Source organism: Plecotus auritus (assembly GCF_963455305.1).
Source record: "Plecotus auritus genome assembly, chromosome: 5".
NCBI lineage: Eukaryota > Metazoa > Chordata > Mammalia > Chiroptera > Vespertilionidae > Plecotus > Plecotus auritus.
In genome coordinates this window covers 156,562,743-156,588,011 of record NC_137776.1, presented here as the reverse complement: position 1 = coordinate 156,588,011, position 25,269 = coordinate 156,562,743, and the positions used below count along the sequence as shown (strand labels likewise).

Sequence of the window (25,269 nt, the reverse complement as noted above, 5' to 3'; positions counted from 1 at the left end):
CCCCACGGGGAGTGCACCTAAGCCAGCAGTTGGACATCCCCTGAGGGGTCCCAGACTGTGAAATGGCACAGGCCGGGCTGAGGGACCCTCCCCCAGTGCATGAATGTTGTGCACCGGGCCTCTAGTCCCTTATAAGATGTGATACTAAATCTTGGGGAAGTAATTTCCCTCTCAAAACCTGTGTTTTCCTTTTTGTTAGTGAAAGAGTTGAACTAGATCAATAATTCTCAAAGTTTTGCAATAGTCTGGTATGTTGGGATTGTGAGGTATGGCAAGTAATTTTAACTAATAAAGAGCTGATGTTTGCTTGCCTTTTAAATATTTGATTTATGTCATTCTTTTTTAATTGCATTCCAGTATTTTTTCTTTTCTTTTAATCCTCACCTGAGGACATGCTTAGAGGGAAAGAGAGAGAGAGATAAAGAAAGAGAAACATTGTTGGTTGCCTTCTGTATGCCCCCTGACTGGGGATCTGATGGAGCTCCCAACCCAGATATGTGCCCTGACAGGGAATTGACTGGCAATCTTTTGGTGCATGGTGCACAGGATGACGCTCAACCAACTGAGCCACTCAGGCCAGGTGTTTTCCAGTATATTTTCTTAATTGTGAGAGAAAGGGGTGGAGTTGTAATTAGTCAGCTGGAATTTCATAACTCTGGATATATCAGTGGCTGTGTCACACACAGTACGGTGGGAAAAAGGTTAAAAATCAACATACTAAACGGTGGATAAGGACTTACAATCGTAAAATTCTGTTTATATCTAGGACCTTTCATTCTGATCATAAATCGTTTTTATTTTTGTAACTTTAGGAACTCTATTTTAAGAACCTTTCAAAAAGAAAAAATCAAGTCATGGAGAAGAATGGGAATAATCGGAAGCTGCGGGTTTGTGTTGCTACTTGCAACCGTGCTGATTATTCTAAACTTGCACCGATCATGTTTGGCATTAAAACGGAACCTGAGTTCTTTGACCTGGATGTGGTGGTGCTTGGCTCTCACCTGATCGATGACTATGGGTAAGATGAAAGCATTTTCTTATGATACTCTTCATTGCAACATTGTGTACTGGAGAGAGCTTGGATCCAGGAACTACAATGTGGATCTAGCTTTAAATCCTAGTTCTACCACTTAGGTTTTTTTGTTTCATTTTGTTCTGTTTCACTCTTTTGAAATAAGTTTTTTACTGACCTTCCTGTTGGAAGCACATTGTCATTTTGTACACAATGTTCTTAGAATGGTATCACAATTAATAGGAGCATCTTAGTAACATTTAAAAATATGCCTTATAGGGTTGCAACATTGATTCAAATATTCTTTCCTGAAATAATCAATGAGGCATATTTGTCCCCAATCACTCTTTTGTTAAAATGCTTCCCCTGTTTAAAGATTGTTTTCCCATCTTCTTTTTATTGATTATTTTTTGTCTTGCATGAGTTAAGATGTGAGATTTCAGGTTATTTGACTGGACAAAGCTCCTGTGACAGCCAGCCTTCATAGGAACACACAAAAGCCCTCTCCCCGGTGTGGATGTGCACATGTATATGCGTGTTGAAGGCCAGAGAAAAGTGTTTTCCGCACCCTTTAATAGTGCACTGAAGAGGCCTCCTCCAGTATGAACCATAAAATGTCTTTTTAGTTTGGAGCTCTCAGGAAATGCTTTCCCACATTCCGTACACATGTGGTTGCAGGGGCATGAACGAGGTGGAGATGCTTTCTCAGAGAATTTTTCGTCTTCAACTCTCTTGCGCATCCACTCTGAGGACAAATTTTTCTGGAGCATCACATTCTCTATTTTTTCTTGGCTTATTTCTAGAAAATTCTACAATTCGGGTAGGATCTACCAGGCCTAGTGTTGGATGTTTCTCCAGGAGGAGGCTTCTTGCCTGTCATGTGCTCAGAATGCTCAACAAGTGATTTCTCTCCAACATTCTGTTGAGGAAATTTTTGTTTTGCTTCTTTTTCCATGTAATGCAAGGAACATTCAGAAAGTGAGTCTGCATCATCAAAAACCTGTTGAGAAAACTCTTGCTCTGACCCTCCTCTCAGGAAGTTGAAGGACTTAAATATGTCCTCTTCCAGGGTGGGTTTGGAAAACTCTCCTCGTATGATGCACTCTATGTAACAGTCAGAGAAGGGATCCTCTTCATCAACCTGATAGCTAATCTCGTGGTCCCCATCTTCATCCCACAAGGCCCTCATCATGATGAGGGGCTCCTGCTGGGCTCGCTCTGGTGTGGCTGGATTTGGCTTATTCCCACCGAGGGCCCTTCTGCCCTTGGTCCATGAGTCTTTGTCCTTGTGTTCAGTTGCTGCTCCATGCTGTCCTGTGATTCCTCCTCCAAGGTTTGCACCAGGGTATATCAACCATTTCCAGGTAGCAGTGATCTGGGTAAGTCTTCAGCAGGCACCTGCAGACTGTCAGAATATGAGAGCAAGGTCCTCTTCTGTCCTTTTCACAGGTCCCAGCACTTAGTACAGTTGTCCCTTGATATTGTGTCACTCACTCTACTTCCTATTCCATTTCCTTTCAGAGCAAAGACGAGGAGGAAGGTACTTGTGCTCCCAACAGCATTTAAAATCTCTACCACTTAGTTTTTACGTGGCCTTAGAGAAGTAGCTTAGCATCTCTGAGCCTCAGATTCCTCAATTATAAAATGAAAACCTCTGATGTAGGTTATTGTGAAGAATGGAGATAGTGATATAGAGAATTCACCACAATGATGCTGCTTAATGGATGCTTGATAAATAGCTATTAATATTATTATTTGTTATATTAAGGAGAAATGGCACTTATATATTGTGTGATATAATAATGTGATTCCATGTTATATGTTTTGTGAGTTCTAATGGTAATTCGATATTAAAACTGGTATATAGATCAACAGCATATAAAGTAGTAGATATGGAACAAGATTTAAAAAATCTTATTTACTAGGCAAAGTAAAATGTTATATTACCATTACCATTGATATTTATTTTGATGACATTAGGTTTGTTGTTGATCAGAGGTGAAATATGAAAAATGAAAATTGGGAAATCTTTGAAGGAGCAGAGTATATAAACCAAAGGTGAACATTCATTTTGTTATATGTAATAAAGTAGCAGTTAGTGCACCCTTGTGGCATGAAAATATTAATGCAGTCTCCAGAGATGGTCAAAAATACAATACTAAATGTGAAAACAGCTTGTGTTAAAGTAAAATTGTTTTTTTATCAGACTGTTCTTTAAAAACTAGATAATAACAATAGCAAAAACAAATAAATAAAAACCTGCCTCCAAAAACCAATTTAGCAATTTTCTCCAAGAACTTAGAGAAGAAATTTATGGACAGCTCAAAATTTCATAGCTTTTAAAAATATGAAACTCTGCCTAAGAAAACCCACGTTAGGGTTCAATTTGGTGGTATAAATTATGTGGGTTTGGACAAATCTGTAATGACATGAACCCATTGTTACAGTATCATACAGAGTTGTTTCACTGCCTTAAAAATCTGCTCTACATATCCACCCTTCTTTACCCTCACCCCAGGAAACCACTGACTTTTTCTTTACCATCTCCATAGATTTGCCTTTTTCCAGGATGTCATATAATTGGAATCATACAATATGTAGCCTTTTCAGATTGGCTTCTTTCATTTAGCAATATGCATTTAAGTTTCCTTCATGTATTTTAATAGCTTGATAGTAATTTCTTTTTAGCGCTGAAGAATATTACTATAAACATCTGTATTGCAGCTTTTTGGGTGGATTGTGGACATAAGTTTTCCGCTTCTTTGGGTCAACAGAGGAGCACAATTGCTGGATTGTATGACTAGAGTACATTTAGTTTTGTAAGAAACTGCCAAGCTGTCTTCCATAGTGGCTGTATCATTTTGTTTTCCCTCAACAACGAATGAGAGTTTCTGTTGCTCAAATTCCTCATCAGCATTTGGTGGTATCAGTGTTCTGGATTTTGGCTAATATAATAGGTGTGTAGTGGTATCTCATTGTTTTAATTTGCATTTTCCTGATGACATAAGCTGTGAAGCATCTTTTCATATGGTTTTTTTTTTTTTGCCATCTTTATAACATCTTTGGTGAAGGGTCTTTTAAGATCTTTAGCCCATGTTTTAATTGGTTGTTTTATTTATGAGTTTTAAGCCATGGGCTAAATAAGAAATCCTAAGGGAAATTAGAAAATATTTTGGCCCTAGCCAGTTTGGCTCAGTAGATAGAGCGTCAGCCCTGGGGACTGAAGGGTTCCGGTTCGATTCTGGTCAAGGGCACGTACTTTGAATGCAGGCTCGATCCCCGGCCCTGGTCAGGGCGCATGCGGGAGGCAACCAATCAATGTCTCTTTCTCTCTGTCTCTCCCCCTCCCTTCCTCTCTCTTCTAAAAATCAGTGGAAAAATATCCTCGGGTGAGGGTTACCAAAAATTAAAAATTTATGTTAAAAAAAGAAAATATTTTGAACTGTATAATAAATATTACAATATACGAAATCTGTGGTTGTGAATGAAGCAGTGCTTACAGGGAAATTTATAGCTTTAAATACTATACTAAAAAGAAGACAAGTTTAGAGTCAACAATCTGTTTCCACTGTAGTAAACAAGAAGGAAATAATAGAGTGGAAATCAATGAAATATAAAAATAGATTAAACAATAGAGAAAATTAACAGTCGAAAGATATTTCTTTCAAAGTATTACAGCCTTTAAAAGAATAAAAGAGGGAACATATGTAATACTTCCAACAATAAAGATTTAAAAAAGAGAATTAAAAAAAAAAGAATAAAAGGGGAATATTAGGCTAAGAAAATTGACAATCAATTTAGATGAAGTGGCAAACTGATAATACATTACCACCAAGTGGACTTATCTCAGAAATTTTAACATCTGAAAATCAGTTATTATAATTCACATCTCAACAGAATAAAGGGGAAAACCCAAATAATCATATCAGTACATATTAAAAAATATTTGATGAAATTAAACAGCTAGTTATGATAAAAACTTGTAAGCTTGGATAGAATGGATAAAAGGCACCTGTGAAAAACCTACAGCTAACATAAAATTTATGCTTTCCTCCTAAAATTGGGAACAAGGTAAGGACTTCCACTTTCACCACTTCTCTTCAATTGTACTAGATATAACAGCCAGTATAATAAAGCAAGATATATAAAGACATAAAGATTGTCTTTATTTACAGGCAACATAGCTTGTATAGGAAAATCCAAAGGAATCTATGAAATGAGTACTACATGTCCATATAATGTACAATGATGTATGTAAAGAAGCCGTCATGATCTGAGAAAATTAGTATTACATGAATTAAGTAGATTACAAAATTGTATGTAATCTCAACCAGATTAAAATATTATGCATAAAATGGCTAGAAAGAAAATCAAAATGATAACACTGTAGGTTTATGAATGATAATTTTTAGTATTTTCCAATTTTTAAATAATAAATGTATTATATATTTGAAAAAAAAAGCCATATCTTTTAGAATCTTATCATAACAGACAGGAAACCTTAAGGCATTGAGAATTACTGTTGTTACTGAAGCCTGAAACAAACTGAAACTGCATTTCACAGCCAATTTAATGCTGTGAAACTTACATTTTTACTCCAATCAGAACTATAATGCATTAATAGTACCATTCAAGGAAAATTCAAGTGATAATTTCCATCATTCAGAAATTGGTATTGTGATATGTCTGGTGTCCTGGTTCCCTACTATATTTTTTAAATGAGCTTTGCTTTTATAAGTAACATTTTTTCCTATTAAGTAGCATATTTGTTTTTAAAAATTTATAAATATAGAAGAAAAAAAAGAAAATGTCATGACCAGTGTAAATTTTGGTCTCTTTTTTCCTAATAAAAAAAATTCTCCCTCAGATAGTTTACCCTCCAGGTACTCACTGAGAGGGGCACAAATGAGATTCCAAGATGCTGGATGGTTATGTCTTAATCTGGGTGGTGGCTACAGGGTAATGCAGGTAGAAAAATTAATCAAGTGATGTATGCATTTATGGTTCGTTTTTAATTTTTTTGTAAGTTATACTTCAATTTATTTAACAAGGAAATTTTATAAAATATTTCTCCCTTCAGAGTTGATTTTAGATAGCTTTTCTCATGTTTTTGTCTTTATTTCTCTCTTGCTTCAGAAATACATACCGCATGATTGAACAAGATGACTTTGACATTAACACCAGGCTACACACGATTGTTAGAGGGGAAGATGAGGCAGCTATGGTTGAGTCAGTAGGCCTGGCCCTAGTGAAGCTACCAGATGTCCTTAATCGCCTGAAGCCTGATATCATGATTGTCCATGGAGACAGGTTTGATGCCCTGGCACTGGCAACATCTGCTGCCTTGATGAACATCCGAATCCTTCACATTGAAGGCGGGGAAGTCAGTGGGACCATTGACGATTCCATTAGACATGCCATAACAAAACTGGCTCACTATCATGTGTGCTGCACCCGAAGCGCAGAGCAACACCTGATATCCATGTGTGAGGACCATGATCGCATCCTTCTGGCAGGCTGTCCTTCCTATGACAAACTTCTCTGTGCCAAGAACAAAGACTACATGAGCATCATTCGCATGTGGTTAGGTATGTATCAGACTTTATTCGGTCTTAATGGTTGTATTTGTCAGTATTGGGTATGTTTTAGCCCTTCCAGAAACTATCATGGATGGAATATTCCATTAGCAATCAGAAGGCTAAGGTTTTAGTTCATAGATCTTACTCTATGATATGACTTCACCTCTCGAGACTCACCTTTTCTGTAAAATAGGCTTAATGGATTGAATCTATGATATGTTTATACAATGGAATGCTTTTAATCCATTAGATATAATGTGATGGGTGAATATTTAGTTACAGAGATAGATCCTGACATAGCAAAAGGGGGGGGGGGAAGCAAGCTACAAAAGTTATGTATAATATGCCATTTTTATGAAAACAGTAACATAATGGAAAGTTCAAGAAAGTATGTACACCAAGTCACTTATAATATTTATTTTTGGTTAGTAGCATTATGGGTGTTTTTATTTTTGTTTTCCTTTATTTTGTTTTTTAGTACAATGAAAAATGTGTTATTTTTATTTCTAATGTTTTTGTTACATGATTGTTGGAATACTCATATGAGATAATGAATGTTGAAAGCAGTTAGTAAACCATAAGTACTTATGAAAAAGGATTATGATGATGATTATTAAAAGCAAAAGTCATAGTTGTACCACCAGTTTGTTATATCTGTAAGTAAGCATTAAGGTCTGAAGTCTTCAATGTTCATTGATATAGCTTCCTGGAAATTACCTTTTGTTAATCAGAGGCAAAGAAAATAGGGTTACAGAGAGAAAACCAAGATGGCGGCATAGGTAAACACCTAAACTGCTGCCTCGCACAACAATTTCAAAACTACAACTAAAAGACAGAACGGACACCATCCAGAACCACAGGAAAGCTGGCTGAGTGAAAATTCTACAACTAGAAGGAAAAAGAAAAGCTCACAGAGAATTGGAGGTACCGCAAAGGGGCTTTGTGCGCGCAGAGAGGAAGGGCGGCTGAGAGCCTGGCTGACTTTCTCTGGCGGAAGGGGGAAGGAAGCCTCCGACCGCACTGAACCCCAGTTCTGACTGCACTGAACCCCAGTTCCGGGCAAACCCCTGGGGACCCACGCTCTTACGGGGGGAGTCTGGACTCTCGGGCGGAGACTCGAGCTGGGAAAGGCAGAAGTCTGAAGGCGCGTGCGGGCCAGTGCGCACAAAGGCTGCGGAGGTTGCCACAGGCTTTCCCTAGTGGAAGGGAGTCAGAGGATCCTGACTGCACTGAGCCCCAGTTCTGACTGCAGTGAACCCCAGTTCCAGGCGAGCCCCTGGGGACCCACGCTCTTGTGGGGGGAGTCTGGACTCTCGGGCGGAGACTCGGGAGCTGGGGAAGGCGGAGGACTGAAAGTGCGCACGCGCGCGCGTGCCAGTGCGCACAAAGGCTGCGGAAGTTGCCACAGGCTTTCCCTAGTGGAAGGGAGTCAGAGGATTCTGACTGCACTGAGCCCCAGTTCTGACTGCAGTGAACCCCAGTTCCAGGCGAGCCCCTGGGGACCCACGCTCTTGTGGGGGGAGTCTGGACTCTCGGGCGGAGACTCGGGAGCCGGGGAAGGCGGAGGACTGAAAGTGCGCACGCGCGCGCGTGCCAGTGCGCACAAAGGCTGCGGAGGTTGCCACAGGCTTTCCCTAGTGGAAGGGAGTCGGAGGCTCCTGACTACACTGAGCCCCAGTTCTGACTGCAGTGAACCCCAGTTCCAGGCGAGCCCCTGGGGACCCACGCTCTTGTGGGGGGAGTCTGGACTCTCAGGCGGAGACTCGAGCTGGGGAAGGCGGAGGACTGAAAGCGCACATGCGCGCAAGGGCAAGGCTGACAGGAAGCCAAGACTGAGACTCCACCCCATCCAAGCTGAGCACAGAGGCTATTGCAATTTGGCAAGTCTAATCCTATAAGGCTGTCTCCAGCACCGAACTTCTCCCAGCATAGACACAGCTGATCCTTACAGCCAACTGGCCCGGAGGTCAATTCTTCCCAGTGATACCAACAACAATAAAGACTTAATTACAACAAGGCTGTACACACAGTCCACAAAGGGGTGCACCAAGAGTGTCCACCTCAGGTTAACTGGGGAAGCAGACCCACTGGGCCATATTGGAAACCTAGCACAAATATCTACCTTACCAACTCAGGGAATCAGTGAAAATGCGGGGTCAAAGAATCAGATCACAAACGAAAGAAATGGAGGAAAACAAACGACTGGATATAGAATTCAAAACCACGGTTATAAGACTTTTTAAGAATATCCTAGAAAAGGCCGATAAATATAACGAGACCCTCGAAGATATGAAAAAGGACCAACTAGAAATTAAACATACACTGACTGAAATAAAAAATATTATACAGAGACCCAGAAACAGAATAGAGGAACCCAAGAATCAAGTCAAAGAATTGAAATACAAAGAAGCAAAAAACACTCAACCGAAAAAGCAAAAAGCAAAAAAAAAAATCCAAAAAGTTGAAGATAATGTAAGAAGACTCTGGGACAACTTCAAGCGTACCAACATCAGAATTATGGGGGTGCCAGAAGAAGAGAGAGAGCAAGATATTGAAAACCTATTTGAAGAAATAATCACCGAAAACTTCCCCCACCTGGTGAAAGAAATAGACTTACAAGTCCAGGAAGCCCACAGAACCCCAAACAAAAGGAATCCAAAGAGGACCACACCAAGACACATCATAATTAAAATGCCAAGAGCAAAAGACAAAGAGAGAATATTAAAAGCAGCAAGAGAAAAACAGTTAATTACCTACAAGGGAGCACCCATACGACTGTCAGCTGACTTCTCAACAGAAACTATACAGGCCAGACGGGAGTGGCAAGAAATTTTCAATGTGATGAATAGCAAGAACCTACAACCAAGATTACTCTACCCAGCAAAGCTATCATTCAGAATTGAAGGGCAGATAAAGAGCTTCACAGATAAGAAAAAGCTGAAGGAGTTCATCACCACCAAACCAGTATTATATGAAATGCTGAAAGGTATTCTTAAAGAAGAGGAAGAAGTAAAAAGTAAAGAGAAAAATTATGAACAACAAATACATATCTATCAACAAGCGAACCTAAAAATCAAGTGAATTAAAAACCTGAGGAACAGAATAATCTGGTGAATATAATAGAATCAGGGCATAGAAAGGGAGTGGACTGATAATTCTCAGGGGGAAAGGGGTATGGGGGGTTCATGAAGAGAATGGACAAAAATCATACACCTATGGATGAGGACAGTGGGGGGGAGGTAAGGGCAGAAGGTGGGGTGGGAAATGGGTGGAGGGGAGCTATGGGGGGAAAAAGGAGAAATAATTGTAATAATCTGAATAAAGATTTATTTAAAAAAAAAAAAAGAAAATAGGGTTACAAACAGAATTTCATTTGGTTAATTTATAGAGTACTATCTAGAGAACAAATCAGGATTAATTATCTGTTGAGATACTTAGGACTCTCCTTTTTAAAGAGGTAGAACTATTGAAAAATGAAGTTAATGAATAATAGCTGATTGTGTACTTAAAGTGATTGTGTATATTTTAAATCAGATCACATTAAAACAGGAAAGGGATCAGGCTTTCCTTTATAGAAGTTAATCCATTCTACATATTTTTTATTCTTGGACAGATTTGTAGTTATTAAGGAACCTGTCTAGATAATGCTAGTGGAAGAAACTTGTCTCTTTAATCTCTCCTTTTTATATGCTTCTAAGCAAACATTCTTTCATTCTGTTCTGATTATATTGTTAGCTCTTATATGTATTCTGACAAACTTTGGATTTTTGAAAAACTTATAATGAATAGAAAATAATCCTTATAAAGCAGAATGTAGCAAGCTTGTACTTGTAGGGCTTAAGATTCTATTTGGAACCACTTGAGCAGTTTATGAAAAGAAAGATGACAAAAGAGCTAAAACTTGATTAAAAAACAACAGTGTGTGTTTTGGGATGGGGGTGAGTGATAACAAGACAATAAGCCCAGCCACCTACCCCTAGCAATGATACCTTGTGCAATGTCTGTACCTGCTTCTTCTGATGTCTATCACCTTACTTACAGGAAAAAATAGTGTTGCAACTTTGTAACCAGAACATTAATAAATAACAGTCCTAATAAAAATTTAGCAAAGTTAAAAAGACATGTTAAATTCCCAATATTGAAAGAAATGCCACAGTAAATATAGAACTTGAACACAAAACAAAATGATGGTACCTTAACAGAAAGGGTTGTATGGAAGGGTTGAAGCTGCTGACTGAGTTCCGGGGATAAAGGCAGAGTGATAATGTCAGAAGTTGTGTGTTGAGAAGCTTTGCACAAAATGTATTATTGCCAGAGATGGGTAGCTCCAGCTTATTGTCCTATGTTTTCTTTTTCACTAGTTTTTGCTCTGTAGCTATCCTTCTTTTATAAAGAAACTAGCTCCAGCTAGAGTCTGGAGTTGCAAAGTGCAATTTCGCATTATATGGTTATTTTCTATATAGTGCAGATGTTTCTTAATCACACTTAAAGGAGAGAATACTAGTAAATGGGAAATGGAAGCTCTCCTGGGGTTAACTGCTGGAATTTTTCTTCATCTCCCACTTGCCCCTTAGCAGTAAGTTATGTAGAATGATCCTCTGCATGGGACCACAGAACCTCTCTGACATCTTCACTCTCAAAGTAAAATTGCCACACACACACAGAGCCATGGTCAGAAACACTTGCCTCAAAAGTGTTCTCAAGACAGAGTACATGGGCACACTGAACCAAGAGAAAGAATGGGGCCCTCTGACAGGTGCTGTCTTTCTCCTAACAAAAATATGAGCAACATTGTGTACATTTACATTAAGGTTCTTTGTATCCAGCCATGGGGAATCATGTATGAATAACTAAACTATACATTAAAGGCTGACATCATTCCTTTATTTACCAACCACAGATGAGCTAATTCACATTATAGAAATGTGCATTAAGGTGGGACCAACTTGTACCATATCTTTTATCTCTTTCATTGCTGTTTCTCTCCCCATAGTTTGTTTTTTATTTTTTTTTTTATTGATCTCAGAAGGAAGGGAGAGGGAGAAAAAGATAGAAACATCAATAATGAGAGAGAATTGATGGGCTGCCTCATGCATGCCTCTCACTGGGGATCGAGCTGCAACTTGGGCATGTGCTCTGACCGAGAATTGAACCATGACCTCCTGGTTCATAGGTTGACGCTCAACCACTGAGCCACGCTGGTCCAGCTCTTGTCATAGTTTCTAAAGGCCCTGATCTATATCTAGTGAATTACTTAAATTTATGTTGACCTCATCTTCCTAGACTTTAGATTCTGATAGATTCTCTTAGGCCTTTGCACACAAAAAATTTCTACTTTGCACAAAAGTTTAATAATTAGATCCCCCTAACCTTTGGGAACATAATATAGGATCAATAATTTTTTAAATATTATTTGGGGACCTATAGTCTTTTAAGTCAGTTACTACTGAAGATTCTTAGTAAAAATTCTGTTACCATTAAATCATAAAAATAACTGCTATTGTTTGAATTTGGAAATTAATAAATAATGCATTATAAAATTGATCATTAAAATTAATATCACAAAGAAATACAGTCTCATTAAAAAATAAGTGGAGCTCATTTTATGGGATAATATAGGCCCTATTGATAAATGTTCTGTGTTCTTTGGCATAGCACTGCCCATCTGACCCATTGACACTTTTAAACCTTTGCTGAGGAACTGTCCTTGTGATCCCAGCATTGGGATAAGTGAAGCCATTCTAATCCTTTGAACAGATTTAGAAATATTTGCCATTTGTTGAATCTGGTGGGTGATAGTATGAGGAAGCTCCTATGTATTATATGAAATACTAGAGGCCCGGTGCACGAATTCGTGCACGGGTGGGGTCCCTCAGCCTGGCGGGTGATCAAGGCCTATTGGGGGGCCAGCTGGCCGGGGGGTGGGACCATGGGAGGTTGGCTGGTGGGGTGGTGGGAGGCTGCAGGAAGTTGGCTGTGGGAGTGCACTGACCACCAGGGGGCAGCTCCTGCATTGAGCGTCTGCCCCCTGGTGTTCACTGCACATCATAGTGACTTGTCGACCAGTCATTCCGGTCATTCTGGTTGTTTGGTCATAATGGTCGCTTACTCTTTTATATATATAGATATTTAATGCTCATCTAAACTCTGAATGTCCTGATTTGTAACATATTGTTATTCATTGATATTGCTGATAATTCATTAAAAACACTACTTTGAAATTGGGAAAATTCACAGTTTTCTAATGATTTGGAATATTTTGTACTTGAAACAATGAATTCTAGTTAGTGTCTTCTATTTAAAGTCATATATTTTGCCCTAACTGGTTTGGCTCAGTGGATAGAGCGTCAGCCTGCGGACTGAAAGGTCCCAGGTTCGATTCCAGTCAAGGGCATGTACCTTGGTTGCAGGCACATCCCCAGTGGGAGGTGTGCAGGAGGCAGCTGATTGATGTTTCTCTCTCATCGATGTTTCTAACTCTCTATCCCTCTCCCTTCCTCTCTGTAAAAAAATCAATAAAATATATTATAAATAAATAAATAAATAAAAAATAAAGTCATATATTTTGTTTGTGGTAGCAAGTACCTTTGTAAAATGTTAAATTTGTCGAATCCTTGGACTTTTTGCTATAAGTTTTTATCATTTGAACCCAATTTGGATTACTGGCTTAAAATGTAACAAACTTTTTTCCTTTTCATTTGTAAAAGCACAGACTGGGATCTGCATTTGGAATTTTCTTCTTCCTCCTTTGAGATTCTTAACTAATGAAGCAATGTGGTTTGATTTTTTCTTTAAACAGGTGATGATGTAAAACCTAAAGATTATATTGTTGCTCTTCAACACCCAGTGACCACTGACATTAAGCATTCCATTAAAATGTTTGAATTAACATTGGATGCACTTATCTCATTTAACAAGCGGACCCTAGTTCTGTTTCCAAATATTGATGCAGGTAATTGGACTTAAAAATGAAAGTATGCCACCTAGCTTTCCAGTTGTATGTTTCTGTTATGTCTTCTTTTGACTGCCCTTTCTATCTTGCTCATTTTATATTGAAGGCTGCTGTATTCTGAAATGCGTTCCAGTTTTCAAAGGATCACCAATTTTGTAGTAGATTGAAGATATTATGATGTTTTTATAAAGTCTGGTAGAAACTTAATACTAAAACAAAACAAAACTCTCTAATCTTCATTCTAGTTTTATATTAAATCTCTTCCCTCCAGTTTACACCAGTGAGAGAATGCAATAGCAAAGAGACAAACCTTAGAAGTTGAAAGAGTGTCTTTATTAAAGTTATGATTCCACTGATCACAGTAAAATAGCCATATTATTATTTCTTCTCTATATTAACTGTACCTTAAAGTAATCTTGAGCTTAAACAATTTAGAGCTAGAGTCCCCAGTTGATCCTCAAGCCTGACCTGATTGATCACCTACCAGTGGATGGTACTGTAGGCTTTGGTGCTAGTGAGACCTTAACCATGTTAATGGGGATATGAGATATGAATGAGAAGTGCCAGAGCAGGGCCTGACACTAAGGAATTTTCAAATATTCATTATTAGTTGACACCACTCATTGCTGAGCTCTTAGGCACTTTGTGGAAAAGGAGGCAGGACCGTTTTCTGCAATGTCAAGGTGTCATCATCTTTCTCTGAAAGAATCCTTGTCTTAGTGGGGGTTTTTTTGTGTTTTTTTTTAATTTAATCTTTATTGTTCAGATTATTACAATTGTTCCTCTTTTTTCCCCCCATAGCTCCCCTCCACCCGGTTCCCACCCCACCCTCTGCCCTTACACCGCCCCCCGCACTGTCCTCATCCATAGGTGTACGCTTTTTGTCCAGTCTCTTCCCACACCTCCCACACCCCTTTCCCCCCAAGAATTGTCAGTCCACTCCCTTTCTATGCCCCTGATTCTATTATATTCACCAGTTTATTCTGTTCATCAGCTTTTTTATTCACTTGATTTTTAGATTCACTTGTTGATAGACATGTATTTGTTGTTCATAATTTTTATCTTTACCTTTTTCTTCTTCTTTCTCTTCTTAAAGAATACCTTTCAGCATTTCATATAATACTGGTTTGGTGGTGATGAATTCCTTTAGCTTTTTCTCATCTGTGAAGCTCTTTATCTGACCTTCAATTCTGAATGATAGCTTTGCTGGGTAGAGTAATCTTGGTTGTAGGTTCTTGCTGTTCATCACTTTGAATATTTCTTGCCACTCCCGTCTGACCTGCATAGTTTCTGTTGAGAAATCAGCTGACAATCATATGGGTGCTCCCTTGTAGGTAACTGTTTTTCCCTTGCTGCTTTTAATATTCTCTCTGTCTTTTGCTCTTGGCATTTTAATTATGATGTGTCTTGGTGTGGTCCTCTTTGGATTCCTTTTGTTTGGGGTTCTGTGCGCTTCCTGGACTTATAAGTCTATTTCTTTCACCAGGTGGGGGAAGTCTTCAGTCATTATTTCTTCAAATAGGTTTCAGTATCTTGCTCTCTCTCTCTTCTTCTGGCACCCCCATAATTCGGATGTTGGTACGCTTGAGGTTGTCCCAGAGGCTCCTTACACTATCTTCAAATTTTTGGATTCTTTTTGCTTTTCTGGCTGAGTGTTTTTTGCTTCTTTGTATTTCAAACCTTTGACTTGATTCTTGCGGTCCTCTAGTCTGCTGTTGGGTCTCTGTATAATATTTTTTATTTCAGTCAGTGTATGTTTAATTTCTAGTTGTCCTTTTCCATATCCTCGAGGGTCTCGCTAAATTTATCGGCCTTTTCTGGGAAATTCTTGAAAAACCTTATAACCGTGGTTTTGAACTCTATATCCAGTTGTTTGCTTTCCTCCATTTCTTTCATTTGTGATCTCTTTCTTTGTGTCCGCATTTTCACTGCTTCCCTGAGTTGGTGGAGTGGCTTTGTGTGGTAGGTGTCCTCTAGGGCACAGTGGCTCAGCCTCCCCAGTTACCTGAGGTGGACACTCTTGGTGCACCCCTTGTGGACTGTGTGCTCAGCCTTGTTGTAGTTAAGTCTTGATTGTTGTTGGTATCACTGGAAGGAATTGACCTCCAGGCCAATTGGCTGTGAAGATCAGCTGTGTCTACGCTGGGAGAACTTCTGTGCTGGAGACACCCTTAAGGGACAAGACTTGCAAAACTGCAAAAGCCTCTGTGCTCAGCTTGGATGGGGCGGAGTTTCAGGGTGGAGCTGACAGCCTTGGCTTCCCGTCAGCCCTGCCCTATGAGGCCCCTGGGTTTCAGTGTCCCTCAGTAGTTGCTGCAAGCACCTCTGAGAGAAAGCCGCCCTCGAGTTTCACCCACTGCCAGACAGTCCAGATTCTCCCCAAATGAGTCTGGGTTCCCAAAAACTCGCCTGGAACTGGAGTTCAGCGCAGTCGGGAGCTTCCGTCTCCCTCCCGCTTTAGAAAGCCAGCTGTGCACTCAGCCGCCTGTGCACTCAGCAGTCAGTCCTCTCTGCGTGCACACGCCTCCGGACCTCTGCCTTCCGCAGCTCCCGAGTCTCAGTGTGCTTTCTCTTTTTCTGACAGTCCAGATTCCCCCCAAATGAATCTGGTTTCCCACAGTCTCGCCTGGGACTGGAGTTCAGTGCAGTCGGGAGTTTCCGTCTCCCTCCCGCTTTAGAAAGCCAGCTGCGCACTCAGCCGCCCGTGCATTCAGCTGCCCGTTCTCTCCGCACACGCGTCTCCGTACCTCAGCCTTTTGCAGCTCCTCTGAGTCTTAATGTGCTTTTCACTTTCCTTCTAGTTGTGGTATTTCCAATTAGCCAGCTTTCCTGTGGTTCTGTATGGTGTCCGTTTTGTCTTTTAGTTGTAGTTTTGAAATTGTTGTGTGAGGCAGCAGTTTAGGTGTTTACCTATGCCGCCATCTTGGTTTCTCTCGTCTTAGTGTTAATTGGAAAAAAAAAAAGTTAACCCACAACCCTGATATTGTCCAGGTAATTTAACAATATTTCAAAAACCTTAATATTTTTTCTTTCATAATCCTTTAAACTTTTGTATAAATATTTGTAATTATATATCTCTCCTGTTTAATATTCATTGTCAATTGTGTTTTTTTTGTAATATACTTTCCTGATTGTATATACCTTAAATTAGAAATATTTTTCCCCTCTGAAAGTAAAGGATCCCAGGAATGCCTAAATCATGCCTATCACTACCTTTCCTTCTCACAGAGTTTTTGATAAAATATACACAAGGAACAATAGGGAAATAAGAATCAAGGCATCACTTTCTCATTATCTGTTTAGTGCCCAGTTCCCTAATATAGAGCCCTCTGGAAAACACGATTAGTACCGGTAATCTAGGCTTAAGGCCAAAAACAGGCCTTCAACTGAGTCCACACCACATTTGAATCTTGGAATAACAGCACCTTCTGGCGTTCTACAGTGACTATAGGCGTAGCTGGGCCTGTGCTAAAGAGTAGACCCTGATTCTATTATCTCACCACACAGAGAAAGTTAAAATGAGAGAGAACGCTGTATTCCCAGCTTTTGTTAAATCAGTGGGGAATGCAGTGTGGTTGCTGTCCTGCCTTCTAACCAACCAGATTAGCAACTTTGCCACCCTTGGTAGCTGGGGAAGGGTGACTAGAGAGGCAAGCAGAGAGGCCTCTCCCTCATATATCTGTAACATATTTTTTAATCACACATTTAAAATAAGATATCAGCCACAGTATCAGAATCTATCTGTATTTTCTTGGAGCTTAGTCCACATAAGTGGGAGTGCTATCCCATTGAGCTGTTGTCAGCTAGCTGACCTTTGCATTTAGAAACACCCAGCTTCAGAGATAGAGACTAGTGTCCTGTCTTGAGCCTTTTATTAATTGTTGTTTAAGGTAAAGACTTTTACTGGGGCATTTATAAAAGGTATTTGCTTTGCTGAGTGCTGTTTGAAACGTCCCAACTGTTGCTGTTTAAAGTTTCTAGATGAATTGAAGCAAAAAGCTAACCAGACAACTAGTTAGTCATCACTCATGAAAAGATCAACAATTAAAATGACTATTTCCTGAATAACTGTTATGAGTATTTATGGGAAGATTTCTTTAAGTGGGATTATACTTGCCAATGAAAATTGCTTCTCTCATAAACCATGTAACAGTTGGTTCTTTTCATTTTCACAGGGAGCAAAGAGATGGTTCGAGTGATGCGGAAGAAGGGCATCGAGCATCATCCTAATTTTCGGGCAGTTAAACATGTCCCATTTGAACAGTTTATACAGTTGGTTGCGCATGCTGGTTGTGTGATTGGGAACAGCAGTTGTGGGGTACGAGAGGTTGGAGCTTTTGGAACACCAGTGATCAATCTAGGAACACGGCAGATTGGAAGAGAAACAGGTATCTACCTTTGCTTTTATTTCAGCTGACTAGGCTTAATAGATATGTATGAGTTATTATAAAATGTGTGCTGACATAATTTTTATCAACAAGTGAATGAAGTTAATGACCAACTGTAGCTTAAAATCTACATAAAGCACACTGTGATTACCAAACTTTTTAAGGCTCTACTTAACATTTTTATTGTCTTTGTCTTTTTTAAAAATATATATATTTTTGAAAATATATTTTTATTGATTTCAGAGAGGAAGGGTGAGAGAGGGATATATATATATATATATATATATATATATGTGTGTGTGTGTGTGTGTGTGTGTGTGTGTGTGTGTGTATGTGTATATATATATATATATATATATATATATATATATGCGCCTAAATGACTGTTACAACCCAACGACCTGAACTATGACACGCATTGACCACCAGGGGGCAGATGCTCAATGCAAGAGCTGCCCCCTGGTGGTTAGTGCACTCCCACAGCCAACCTCCTGCAGCTCCTCCCCCCAGCTGGCCAACCTCCTGTGGCCTCCCCACTCCCCCCACCAACTGGCCCCCCAATAGGCCTCGATTGCTGGCCATGCACGAATATGTGCACCTGGCCTCTGGTAAAAATATAAACATCAATGATGAGAGAGTATCATTGATCAGATGCCTCCTGCACGTCCCACACTGGGGGTCGAGCCTATAACCTGGGCATGTGCCCTGACTGGGAATCGAACCATGATCTCCTGGTTCATAGGTCAACACTCAACCACTGAACCACACTGGTTAACTTTATTGTCTTTGTAATATCAGTTAGAGCTAAGAGTTTCTTAGTTAATTGTGGTCTTTGATGGCTGTGTTGAAGGGAGAATGTGTTATCAGTATATGAATGCTAGTCTTTCATTTTCTGGGGCTAGTAGAGTCCCTTTAGTCAGTACTTCAGACTAAATGGCAATTCTAAATAAGATGCCTCCTTAATAACTAAAGTATAAGTAGGATTATTAATGAATTTGCTAACTGGGCTTATCCTATCATTAATCATTTGTACGCCATAAGCGTCTATAGATGCAAGCGGCAGACCTTTTTTAATTAAATTAAAAATATCATGGCAGTTAACTGGTTAACATTAGTCTGAGTTCTAATACTGTCTACATGCAAATATATTTCTATAGCTAATGGAAAAAATATATGTAGTTCATAGAAAAAGACTTGGACTAGAATCAAGGACATTAGTTCCAGCTCTTTTTCCCATTCTTCATAATTGCCACCCTAACTGTATTATCTTCATTTTTTATTTTTATTTTTTGGCCCTTTTTGTATATTTATTTGTAAAACATTCTTAACCTATACTTAGTAGTATTTTTTTAATTTTTAAAATTTTATTTTAATTTAAATTCTTTATTGTTTAAAGCATTATTCTGTATTATCTTTTGACCTTCCTTTTCATTCCCAAAGTATTATTTTGCTCCCTACTTCACAGAGAAAATTGAAGCCACCAGATGAAAATTCTTTCAACTTCATTAATTCATTCATTAAGAAAACATTTAATAAGCACCTACTATGTGTTGGGCATTAGGATTCAGTAGTAAACTAGTCTAAAATGGGTTGAGCTCTCATGTAACTTCCATTCTAGTGGGAGGAGAGATGATAGACCAAAAAATAAATAAATTCAGCTGTGTGCTGTCCAGACTATAACAAAAGGTAATGTGTGGGCTACATTAGATTAGGTAAGGGAAGTCCTTGTTTAGGAAATGACACTTAAGCTAAGATATGAATGACAAGGAATTAGCTATGTGAGGAGTAGGGAGAAGAAGAGGAAAACCCTACTATGAATACCCTAAGATAGGAATAAGCTTAATGTGCCTGAGAAAGATGGGCCAGGGTAGCTGTAGAGTATTGGGCAAGAAGAGTAGATACAAGATGATGTTACAGAAGGAGGCAGACCTAAGTCAGGGTAAATAATTGGGATTTTTTTCTAAGTATGATGGGAAGCCATTTAAGAGAGAAGGTGACAGACACAATATTTCTTGCATTTTGGAAAGATCATCTGGCTGCTATATGGAGAGTGGAATGTGGTGGGTGGGGCAGGAGTGGAAGCAGGGAGACCAGTTAAGAGGTTTTCAGTTCATATTCGAGATGATAGTGGCTTAGACTATGTGGTATTAGTGATGGAGAAAAGTTAGATTTGGGGTTTGCTATAGTACTTGCTGATGCTTGGATATGAGCAGTGAAAGGAAGAAAGGAATCAACAATAACTCTTAGGTTTTTGGATGAGGGTACTCTTCCTGATACGGGGACACTGAGGGAGGAGCAGATTTGGGAGGGGTGGAATTGAGACTTCTCTAATGGCCATGTTAAGTTTGAGAAGCCCAAGTGGACATGGCCTGTAAGCAGCTAGATAATTCCAGGGAGAGTTGGAGTTGAAGATATAAATTTGAGAGTGATTGGCATACGGGATGGTATTTAGTTAGGATAACAGGTCAGCTGCTGAATCAGGGAGACCCAAAACAATAGTGCCTTAAATAAGTCAGATTTTTGTTTATTTCTTACTGGTATGGCAGAGACTTAGCCACCACCTATCTAACTGTCAAGTTCACATTTTAGCTATTGGGAAAGGGGAAAGGGAAAAGGGGAAGATGTCCTTACCTTTAAAAGCACAACCTGGAAGTTGCAAATATTTTTTCACTCATCCTATCAGAATGTAGTCACATGGCCACATCTATTTGCAAGGAGGCTGAAGAATATCCTCTTTAGCTGGATGATCAGATGCCCAGATAAAGATTGTATTGCTAGTACAGGGAAAGGATATGGAGGATAATGGCACACTCTACTTGAGATAGTATTTAAAACCAATGGGATTACCCAGGGAGAACATATAAATAGGGAGGAGAGTGGAGCCCAGGATCAACTCTAGAGCTCTTCAGCATTTAGTGTTCTGGTGAGGAAGGGAAAGCACATCAAGGAAGACTGAAAAGGAACTGCCAGTGAGGTCGAGGTACCAAGAGTGGGGTGTAATTGAAGCCCAGAAAAAAAAGGGTTTCCAGAAAATGGTGTTGAATGCTGCTGAAGGTTCAAATAAGATGTGAACAGAAAATTTAATATTGGTTTGAGCAACATAGTCTTATGTCAGAAGCAGTCTCTGTACTTTCTGCCACCACACTTTATAAACACAGGCCCAGCCCTAGCCATTTTGGCTCAGTGGATAGAGCATCGACCTGTGGACCAAAGGGGTCCAGGGTTCGATTCTGGTCAAGGGCACGTACCTTGGTTGCAGGCTCCTCCCTGGCCGAGGCTCTGGGAGGCAACCAATTGATGTGTTTCTCTCACATCAGTGTTTCTCTCGGTCTTACCCTCTCTCCTCCACTCTCCCTAAAAATCAATGGAAAAATATCCTCAGGTGAGGATTAACAATAACAAAAACCACAGGCCCTTGCCCTAACCCAGTGGTCAGCAAATTGCGGCTCGCGAGCCACATGCGGCTCGCGAGTCGCGGTTTGCCGCTCTGTTGACTAATGAGTTTGCTGACCACTGACCTAGACTCTCGATTCCAATAATTACAAGCTGTTGTTGTTCCTTGTGATTAAGCCCCTATCCCAGTGGTCGGGAAACTCATTAGTCAACAGAGCAGCAAACCGCGGCTTGCGAGCCGCAGTTTGCCGACCACTGCCCTAACCGGTTTGGCTCAGTGGATAGAGTGTCAGCCTGCGGACTCAAGGGTCCCAGGTTTGATTCCGGTCAAGGGCATGTACCTTGGTTGCGGACACATCCCCAGTAGAGAATGTGCAGGAGGCAGCTGATTGATGTTTCTCTCTCATTGATGTTTCTAACTCTCTATCCCTCTCCCTTCCTCTCTATAAAAAAATCAATAAAATATATTAAAAACAAACAAAAAAACCCCATAGGCCCATCCATCCTTCCCTTCTTTATACTGGATGATGTGGGGTGTGGGGTTTCTCTTGCCTGTCCACTGCTAGCCTTGTGTGTTCTAAATCACCCCTCCTGCCTTCTCAAGGACTTACCAGTTATCCTTTTCTCTTTCATGTATCTTTAGCTTCCTCATCATCTAAACATGTCTAAGCCTCGAATATTTTAAAACAAAACAATAAAAATATCGCTTCCTTGACTCCATACCTCTCTCCAGCCACCACCCTTCTGCTCTTCTCTCTTTAGCCAAGTTTATTGAAAAACATGGCATTTTCACTATATTTACTCCTTCATGTTGGTCAGAAACTACATGGAGAGAAGGTGACTGCATGAACAGCTGATGGCTAACTGACTAACTGACCAACTTGTCCTGACCAGCTGATTGAACAACTGGCTAAGTAGATAGGAGGGAGGGCAGACTGAAAGAGTGGACATGCTAGATGACTAGATAAATGACTTGTGGATTCTAGATCAATCTACCTTATTTATTTCAAGAAACATACAAAAATTTGATTTATTTTATTTGGGAATGAAGGACGCTAGTGCCCTTAAGTATTTGATATATGTATACTTTTGCTGAGAGAGCTTTAAAAGATAAACAGTAGAAAAGTTGATGTCTTTCTAAAAGAAGAAGACTTATTTGAGACCTCTGGGTTTCAGGGATAATTATGAGGATAACATACTGCTAATTTCTTTATTCTTTGACTATTCCTGCTTCTGAATCATTGTACTGTGTCACTGGATTTTCCTAGGGGAGAATGTTCTTCATGTCCGGGATGCTGATACCCAAGACAAAATATTGCAAGCACTGCACCTTCAGTTTGGTAAACAGTACCCTTGGTGAGTACATACCCTCTTTTTTAAAAGTGATTTAAAAGAGGAGATGCCTTAGTCACCATTTCCAAGCTGTGGTCACTGTTTATTTATTTTTATTTATTTATTTATTTATTTATTTATTTTGTGGTCACTGTTTAATCATCCAGAGCTCTCATTCTCCATCCCTCGGATCCCTAGCTGGTGATGAGACAGAGCTTGCTAATATATACCCCCATTACTGTACCAAGGATTCTGATGGAGAATAATTTTTTTTATTTGTCTCAGTTAACACAGCTAGGAAATACTTCTTTAGCTTACTTTGAATTTCCATAAGTATTATATAGCAATATAACTGATTTTCTTCTAAAATAGTGTAGTTTAGCCTGTCCAGTGTGGCTCAGTAGTTGAGTGTCAATCAAGAGGTCGTTGGTTCGATTCCGTTCTATTCCAGGTCAGGACACATGCTGGGTTTTGATCCCCAGTAGGGGGCATGCATGAGGCAGCCAATCAATGATGTTCCTCTATCGTAGATGTTTCTATTTCCCTTCCTCTCTTCCTAAAAATCAATAAAAACATATTTAAAATAAAAATAATCTAGTTCTGCCCTAGCTGCTTTGGCTCAGTGGATAGAGCATCAGCCTGTGGACTGAAGGATCCCAGGTTCAATTCTGGTCAAGGACACATGCGTGGGTTGCGGGCTCAATCCCCAGTAGTGGGTGTGCAGGAGGCAGCCAGTCAATGATTTTCTCTCATCATTGATGTTTCTATTTCTCTCTCCCTCTCCCTTCCTCTCTGAAATCAATAAAAATATATATTTTTTAAAAAGTAAAAAAAAAATAAAAAATCTAGCTCACCCTGAAGGTACAAGTTAAAAAAAAAAAGTCTGGTTCAGCATTTTAATTTAGATTGCCCTCCTTTCTATTTTAAATTAATGAGTTGTCCCATGTATTTGAATGTTTTTTCCTGAAAATAACTTTTCCCACGAAAGTAAAGATAAAAACTGAAAACTAAAAAATTCATTGTCACAAACTGTTATATTCTGATATTGGCTTAACAAAACTAATTTTTCTTTGATAATATAGGTATTTTTTAATGGTACCTCAGGCTGGAAATAGTTGTATTTCAGTCAACAATGGAATTCAACATTGCATTGGTGACATGTGCTTACTTACTGTGTTGCTAAAGAGATCCATATGTTGTTATTTTCAAAGGAAAAAGTACCAATTTTATTACCTCAAGTCTGAGATTCCATTAATATGTCTTCAATATAGTTTAGCATGTCTGAGAGAAGCATTTAATTGGACTTTTTGGATATTGCAGCTCAAAGATATATGGGGATGGAAATGCTGTTCCAAGGATTTTGAAGTTTCTCAAATCTATCGATCTTCAAGAGCCACTACAGAAGAAATTCTGCTTCCCTCCTGTGAAGGACAATATCTCTCAAGACATTGACCATATTCTTGAAACTCTGAGTGCCTTGGCTGTTGATCTCGGCGGGACAAATCTCCGAGTTGCAATAGTCAGCATGAAGGTAAAAGAACTCCTAAGGTCTTAACTTTATATCTCATATGAGTAATTGATTTTTAAAAAGCATGGTCAGAAGGTAAGACTAGAAGTATACATGAAAGCTTGTAATCATTTGCCCACAGTATTGACTTTTTGGATCCATTACAGTATTTGTCATTTTACTAATCATTAACATTCAAAGAAGTAAAATTCTTGGGGAAGCCAAGTTAGGAGACTTAAGTTGACAATGGGAGACCACTTCAGCCCCAGACAGGGCTTTGGCCACCCAGGAGACCTGAAATTCTGTATTTGGTTAATAGCTTAGATTATGGAGTATGCTGACTACTTACCTAAGGAGGGTGTCTGTAAATGTGATGGGAATGGTATCTCCTCTAGAATATGATTTTGGTTGAGTACAGCATACCTTCACTCCCTTAACCAAACCATCACCACAGTGTTGACAGAGGTTGAGAGAGCCTTCATAAAAACACCAAATTGTCTGTGTTAAAATAATCTCTGATGATTTAACAAGGAAGAATAAACCTACCAGAAAAATATTTATTTGAAATATTGTTGTTACATAAAGTTTCAGGAGTTTATTAGAAATAACAAAGATTTTTTTTTCTTTTTTTATTTGGAAATAGCAAAGATTTTAAACACAAAGTTGTTTAGGTCAGTAGAGAAAAACAAAATATGATTTCTCAAAAGAAGCCAAAGGCCTCTTTTATTAATACTCTTTACAAAGTTCTAATAAGAGAATATTTTCTTAACATGAATATAATATATTCTACATCAGTGGCCAATACCCTTTGTCATGGTGAAATTCTAGAGGCATTATTACTGCAATCAAGAGGAAAAGAAGGATGTTTTCTATAACATTACTGAACATAATTCTGGAAATTATGAAGGGAATAAAACATGGAACAAACTGCAGAAATGGAGAATGTGGACAGGATAAAACAAATATTATTTATAGGCAATGTGAATAAACAGCCTTACATAATTAATAAGACAATTGAGTAAAATGGCCAGATATGATAAATATATAAATATTAATAACTTTCTACTTATATGAAATTGAAGGCAAAGATTTTAGTTCTCCTTTAG

General features: G+C 39.1%; 1 protein-coding gene and 1 pseudogene across 8 annotated transcripts in view; one reads left to right on the top strand and one right to left on the bottom strand.

Annotated features, from left to right (window-relative positions):
• The window catches only part of GNE (glucosamine (UDP-N-acetyl)-2-epimerase/N-acetylmannosamine kinase), a 52,192-nt gene that overhangs the window by 13,720 nt on the left and 13,203 nt on the right, over window positions 1-25,269 (top strand). For 5 of the 7 annotated variants that reach the window (XM_080671337.1, XM_080671339.1, XM_080671342.1 and 2 more), the window contains 6 exons: window positions 813-1,018; window positions 6,149-6,600; window positions 13,391-13,543; window positions 17,719-17,931; window positions 22,593-22,680; window positions 23,977-24,187. In XM_080671337.1, the coding sequence (XP_080527463.1) occupies window positions 813-1,018; window positions 6,149-6,600; window positions 13,391-13,543; window positions 17,719-17,931; window positions 22,593-22,680; window positions 23,977-24,187 (1,323 nt within the window). Of the gene's footprint in view, window positions 1-812; window positions 1,019-6,148; window positions 6,601-13,390; window positions 13,544-17,718; window positions 17,932-22,592; window positions 22,681-23,976; window positions 24,188-25,269 lie in introns of those variants that run through there. The other 2 variants (XM_080671338.1, XM_080671340.1) reach the window with 1 other exon arrangement.
• Window positions 1,354-2,320, bottom strand: LOC308249557 (zinc finger protein 42 homolog; annotated as a pseudogene). Its single transcript has one exon. The product of its transcript is annotated as a zinc finger protein 42 homolog (transcript).